The sequence below is a fragment of the Scyliorhinus canicula genome, chromosome 16 (genome assembly GCF_902713615.1).
Source record: "Scyliorhinus canicula chromosome 16, sScyCan1.1, whole genome shotgun sequence".
Taxonomy (NCBI): Eukaryota; Metazoa; Chordata; class Chondrichthyes; order Carcharhiniformes; family Scyliorhinidae; genus Scyliorhinus; species Scyliorhinus canicula.
In genome coordinates, this window is record NC_052161.1 from 55,133,254 (window position 1) to 55,140,433 (window position 7,180).

Consider the following 7,180-nt stretch of genomic DNA (forward strand, 5'->3'; position numbering starts at 1 on the left):
ATGGACAGAATGTCCCTGCCTGTATGTTATGACTATCCCCGTGGATAGGGTGTCAGTGCTGTGACTGTGCCTACACAGCACCAGCCACGTCTTTTAATAAATGGACAAACAGGTGAATTTTGGAAACCAGCTCCACGCACGCAAAGTAATTAGATACCTGGGGCATAACTGAACGCATTTCGCGCGTTTCAGTTTGTCTTCTCTCCCCCCCCCCCCCCCCCCCCGCCCAAGTCAGAATACAATTGTGGGCTCTGCCTCATAACTTAATTAAGAGTCGCCACTAGGCATTGACCTTACACCAGCGTCAAACTGACTGATGAAGATTTGTTGCACGTTTCTCGGAGAATGACAGGGTAAGTTTCTGATGCCATTGTCTGATTCTTCTTTTTGGCCACTGAGTGTGTTGCCTGACTCTGGGAGGGTCTGTCTGCAGCAGGAGCTGTCCTTGTGCGTGTGGAGAGTCAGTGCAGTTCCTGCTATTGGTTACCTGTTTCCCTCAGTGACTTCTCCCCCAGTGCCGGGCACTTCTAGTCATCTGTCACAGCCCACTGCTCCTCGCTGCTTCATTCCTCATCGCCGCCATCACTCCTCATTAAAACCCCTCTCATTTCGGGGCGGGTGATCACAACCTGATCATTGCTACTCAACAAAGTATTTAAATTTGCCCAACGACGTCATTCGAGGAGGTGGATGGTGTGGTTAGGGAATATCTATAAAAACGCTGTGTACTCACACACCCACACACACCCCGCACGAACACACACCCGGAGCACGTTTGGACCGGGAATTCGAAGGAAAACTCAGCTTCGCGCTCTGAAAGGACGGGAATTGGCAAACCCGAGCTGAGCTCTGGCACAGGAGTAAGTTTTGACAGTTTGCTCCCTCGGCGAATCTATTATTTGCCTGAGTGTTTCACAGACACGCGCGAATAGGAGGTGTGTAAACTCTCACGGCTTGGTGCCGCTGTGCCAGCCCAGTAAACTCAGGGATTGGGATTGGGTGGGGGCTGGAACCGGGCCAGGGAATTAGAAAACTGTCTGAAATCCCTGCCTCCAATTCGATACATGTTTGCAGAATTCCAAAACATTAGAGACTGATTAGGGCAGCAAAATCTTCTTGTTGGTTCCAGCTTTCAACCCAAAAAGTGCAAATCTCTCATCAATTCATCAACCGTTACCACATTCCGCTCTGGCCAATGGCTACAATTTTATTTAGTGGATTGTTCTGATTAAATCATCTTATTTTATTTTTGGAGGTGGGGTGGGGGATTGGTTCGATGATTCTCATGTACAAATTGTTGTTGTTTTGGGGGAACTGGCTGTCATTACTCCGCCGGGTTAATATTCAACACAATTTTCATGTTGTATTTTGTTTTCCACCGCGACGGAACAAGGCGATGATTTTCGATTGGAAGATACTTTATTTATTAACTTTATTTATTAAATACCAGGCTGGGTTTATTTTTGGTGTCCGAACCAAAGAAACTGCGTGGAAATGAAAGAATTGTCCAGTCCTTGAGGAAGCCGCGCGCTGTGTATGTGTCAATTTCAATTGTACATTTCAATCTGAAGGGAATTATATGTGTAAATGCTGTTGGACAGAATGCAAACGGACTCACACCACTCGGAGAGCAGGTAACCCCGAAAGAAATGGAAGGGGGAAATGTCGATAAATGAAGTAGAATTACAGCATTTCTTTCCTGATTATAATTTGTATTCCAGGATTTCCTTTCACTTAAATTGTCCATGGTTACGGTGAACTAATTTAATTATTCTTTAAACCATCCAGAACAGCGATTGCAGACTCTAAAAGCACTCGGATGGATTTTAGTTTTCAATTCACTGAATGATATTTGATAAAGAATTACTTTAACTCCCTCCCGATTGCAACGGATCTTCTCAAAATTTGAATGGTTTCTGGGTTTGTTTTTAATCGATGAATCTTTTGTGTGTAGGAGCTGTGCGGAGATTCTCTCGAGCGAGTGGAGATTTTTTTGGGGGGCATTTCGTTGCTGGTTAGGTTTGAGAGTGGAGGAGAGAGAGAGAGAGCTGCTTTCACAGCCAGAAACAAGAAAAACCCCCTCTGCTTGAGAGCGACTTCCCCGCGGAGATCGAGAATTAAGGCAGGTTGCCGGCTGCTGGCCATGTTCCTGCTGGAGCTCCACTACCTGCCGGCTCTGACCACTGCTCTCACCTCCCTCCTGTCGGTGCTACTCCTGCTCGCCGTGTCCCGGCAGCTGTGGACTCTCGGCTGGAGTGTGAGCCGAGACAGGGGCAACAAGCTGCCGCTTCCCAAGGGCTCGATGGGCTGGCCGTTACTCGGAGAGACCCTGCACTGGATGGTCCAGGTAAGAACGGGGAGGGAGCGGTCCAACGGTGCAATGCTGCACCTTTATGCGGGCAGGCAGGGTGTTACTAATGAACAATCTCCTCTATCCCGGCCGTCTGAACTTGCTTTCTCGCTGCCAATGTGGCCAAGTGAAGGAAGTGTCCTTTCCCCACGCGGTTTGTATCCATTCTGATAAAACAGGAGGCGTCCCACGAAGGCAGTTCTGTTCATTTATTGGGCCCTTTGATTGATACCTTCCTCGGCGGGTGGGGAATCCACTCTGCTCCCAATAAAGTGGGAGAGCCCAGATGTGCCTTCAGCTAGTTGGCAGGATGTTTCCCTCCGAGTTAAGTATCAGAATGCCAGCTCTACCCGGCCGCCCTCACACCAGCCTTGATGTGAAATCCGTTTGGGCTCCTCAAAGCTGTCAGCAAGGTCACTCAGAAAGAGACAGTTGTTTTTTAGTTGCCTGGGGGACACGGTCCGACCCAGAGTGCGGTTTAAGGTAGGCAAATGTCCCCATAAACGGGCTGCAGATCCGGACTGTGTTAACAGATTACAAGCAGGCGTTTTACAGTGCAAGGAAATTGCTGTTTGCAGAGCATTCCAACAGTAAAGATTCGGGGAGCAGTAACTTGTACCTGAAACTCCAATGATATTCCGATGGGAAACTCTTTAATGATCTGATTTGAGGTCAGTGACTGGGGGAAGAGAGCCCCTCTGGGAGGGAGGGAGGAGGGGGGGGAGCTATCTGGCTGTTAATGCCAAGGAACTCCACCCCAGCTCGCACCCCGTGCTCTGAAACCCCACTGTGATTGTTTTTCTCCCACACTTTAACCGGGCTGACGAAGATGGTTAATATGAGACCCGCTGCCCAGCGGGGTGGTTGGGGGGGGGGGGGGGGGGAGGAGGCGAAGCGGGGTGGGGGGTGGGGGGGGGGGGGGGGAGGAGGCGAAGAGGGGTGGGGGTTAATTCCTGCAATGCTCGAGATGGCCAGAAGCACTGCATTCACCCCGGGACTGAGTGGTGCGTTTCCTGCACACAAAGCGGTCCTCAGAGCGGTCACCCGCTGTTTTCTATCTCTCGCCAGGGTTCCAGTTTCCACGCTTCCAGGAGAGAGAAATACGGAAACGTCTTCAAAACTCACCTGTTGGGCAGGCCGGTGATCCGAGTGACCGGCGCCGAGAATATCAGGAAGATCCTGCTGGGCGAGCACAGCCTTGTGAGCGCCCAGTGGCCTCACAGCACCAGGATCTTGCTCGGAACCAACACCCTGGCCAACTCGATCGGGGAGCTGCACCGGCACAGGAGGAGGGTAAGGACAGAACCTCCCATTACCCCCCTTCCAGAGAGAGAGAGAGGGACAATCTCTACCCATAGTCACCAGGTTGCGAGGTTTCTGCGGAGGCGGGTGTATAATCCACATTCCCGAGTCAATGTTGCTGCTGTCGTTAGTGGCGCTGCCCTTGGATTTGGGATCATGAAGATATTGAAGCTTTGGAACATGTTAGAGTTGAGCTGGATTCACCGCCTAGGAAAATTCAGTGTGCGGTTAAAGGGAAGGAATGAGCGCCTCACACACACACTTTCTCCCTCTCTCTCACACACACACTTTCTCCCTCTCTCTCACACACACACTTTCTCCCTCTCTCTCACACACACACTTTCTCTCTCTCTCTCACACACACACTTTCTCCTCTCGCTCTCACACACACACTTTCTCCCTCTCTCTCACACACACTTTCTCCCTCTCTCTCACACACTTTCTCCCTCTCTCACACACACACTTTCCCCCTCTCTCTCACACACTTTCTCCCTCTCTCACACACACACTTTCTCCCTCTCTCTCACACACACTTTCTCCCTCTCTCACACACACACTTTCTCCCTCTCTCTCACACACACACTTTCTACCTCCCTCTCTCTCACACACACTTTCTCCCTCTCTCTCACACACACTTTCTCCCTCTCTCTCACACACACTTTCTCCCTCTCTCTCACACACACACTTTCTCCCTCTCTCTCACACACACTTTCTCCCTCTCTCTCACACACACTTTCTCCCTCTCTCTCACACACACTTTCTCCCTCTCTCACACACCCACTTTCTCCCTCTCTCTCACACACTTTCTCCCTCTCTCACACACACACTTTCTCCCTCTCTCTCACACACACTTTCTCCCTCTCTCACACACACACTTTCTCCCTCTCTCTCACACACACTTTCTCCCTCTCTCACACACACACTTTCTCCCTCTCTCTCACACACACTTTCTCCCTCTCTCTCACACACACTTTCTCCCTCTCTCTCACACACACACTTTCTCTCTCTCTCACACACACACTTTCTCCCTCTCTCTCACACACACTTTCTCCCTCTCTCTCACACACACTTTCTCCCTCTCTCACACACCCACTTTCTCCCTCTCTCTCACACACACTTTCTCCCTCTCTCTCACACACACTTTCTCCCTCTCTCTCACACACACACTTTCTCCCTCTCTCTCACACACACTTTCTCCCTCTCTCTCACACACACTCTCTCCCTCTCTCTCTCACACACACACTTTCTCCCTCTCTCTCACACACACTTTCTACCTCCCTCTCTCACACACACACTTTCTCCCTCCCTCTCACACACACACTTTCTCCCTCTCTCACACTCACACTTTCTAGCTCCCTCTCTATCACACACACTTTCTACCTCACTCTCTCACACACACTTTCTCTCTCTCTCTCTCACACACACACTTTCTCCCTCTCTCTCTCTCTCACACACTTTCTCCCTCTCTCTCTCATACACACTTTCTCCCTCTCTCACACACACACTTTCTCCCTCTCTCTCACACACACTTTCTACCTCCCTCTCTCACACACACACTTTCTCCCTCCCTCTCACACACACACTTTCTCCCTCTCTCTCACACACACACTTTCTCCCTCTCTTACACTCACACTTTCTAGCTCCCTCTCTCTCACACACACTTTCTACCTCCCTCTCTCACACACACTTTCTCTCTCTCTCACACACACACTTTCACCCTCTCTCTCTCTCACACACTTTCTCCCTCTCTCTCACACACACTCTCTCCCTCTCTCTCACACACACACTTTCTCCCTCTCTCTCACACACACTTTCTACCTCCCTCTCTCACACACACACACTTTCTACCTCCCTCTCTCACACACACACTTTCTCCCTCTCTCACACTCACACTTTCTAGCTCCCTCTCTATCACACACACTTTCTACCTCACTCTCTCACACACACTTTCTCTCTCTCTCTCTCTCTCACACACTTTCTCCCTCTCTCTCTCACACACACACTTTCTCCCTCTCTCTCACACACACTTTCTACCTCCCACTCTCAAACACACACTTTCTCCCTCCCTCTCACACACACACTTTCTCCCTCTCTCACACACACACTTTCTCGCTCTCTTACACTCACACTTTCTAGCTCCCTCTCTCTCACACACACTTTCTACCTCCCTCTCTCACACACACTTTCTCTCTCTCTCACACACACACTTTCACCCTCTCTCTCTCAAAAACACTTTCTCCCTCTCTCTCACACACACACTTTCTCCCTCTCTCTCTCACATACACTTTCCCCCTCTCTCTCTCTCTCTCTCTCACTTTCTCCCTCTCTCTCACACATACACTTTCTCCCTCTCTCTCTCACACACACTTTCTCCCTCTCTCTCACACACACTTTCTCCCTCTCTCTCACACACACACTTTCTCCCTCCCTCTCGAACACACTCTTTCTCCCTCTCTCTCACACACACTTTCTACCACCCTCTCTCTCACACACACTTTCTCCCTCTCTCTCACACACACTTTCTTCCTCTCTCTCACACACACACTTACTCCCTCTCCCTCACACACACACTTTCTCCCTCTCTCTCACACACACTTTCTACCTCCCTCTCTCACACACTTTCTCCCTCTCTCTCACACACACACTTTCTCCCTCTCTCTCTCTCTCTCACACTTTCTCCCTCTCTCTCTCACACACACTTTCTCCCTCTCTCTCACACACACACTTTCTACCTCCCTCTCTCTCACACACACTTTCTCCCTCTCTCACACACACACTTTCTCCCTCTCTCACACACACACTTTCTCCCTCTCTCACGCACACTTTCTCCCTCCCTCTCTCTCACACACACTCTCCCTCTCTCTCACACACACTTTCTACCTCCCTCTCTCTCACACACACTTTCTCCCTCTCTCACACACACACTTTCTCCCTCTCTCTCACACACACACTTTCTCCCTCTCTCTCACACACACACTTTCTCCCTCTCTCACACACACTTTCTCCCTCTCTCTCTCACACACACACTTTCTCCCTCTTTCTCTCACACACACACTTTCTCCCTCTCTCTCACACACACACTTTCTCCCTATCTCTCTCTCACACACACTTTCTCCCTCTCTCTCACACACACACTTTCGCCCTCTCTCACACAAACACTTTCTCCCTCTCTCTCTCACACACACACTTTCTCCCTCTCTCACACACACACTTTCTCCCTCTCTCTCTCTCTCACACACACACTTTCTCCCTCTCTCACACACACACTTTCTCCCTCTCTCTCTGCTACACACTTTCTATCTCCCTCTCTCTCTCACACACTTCCTTCCTCTCTCTCACACACACTTTCTCCCTCTCTCTCACACACACACTTTCTCCCTCTCTCTCACACACACTTTCTCCCTCTCTCACACACACACTTTCTCCCTCTCTCACACACACACACTTTCTCCCTCTACCTCACACACACTTTTTCCCTCTCTCTCTTACACTTTCTCCCTCTCTCACACACACACACTTTCTCCCTCT

At 50.2% G+C, this 7,180-nt stretch overlaps 1 protein-coding gene across 1 annotated transcript in view; it reads left to right on the top strand.

The window, feature by feature from the left end:
- Positions 1-486: 486 nt before the first annotated feature.
- The window catches only part of LOC119950984 (cytochrome P450 26A1-like), a 72,214-nt gene continuing 65,520 nt past the window's right edge, over positions 487-7,180 (top strand). Inside the window, exons 1-3 of the mRNA XM_038774017.1 lie at positions 487-860; positions 1,955-2,347; positions 3,419-3,643. Coding sequence (XP_038629945.1) covers positions 2,144-2,347; positions 3,419-3,643 — 429 coding nt within the window. The 5' untranslated portion in view covers positions 487-860; positions 1,955-2,143. The remainder of the gene's footprint in view (positions 861-1,954; positions 2,348-3,418; positions 3,644-7,180) is intronic.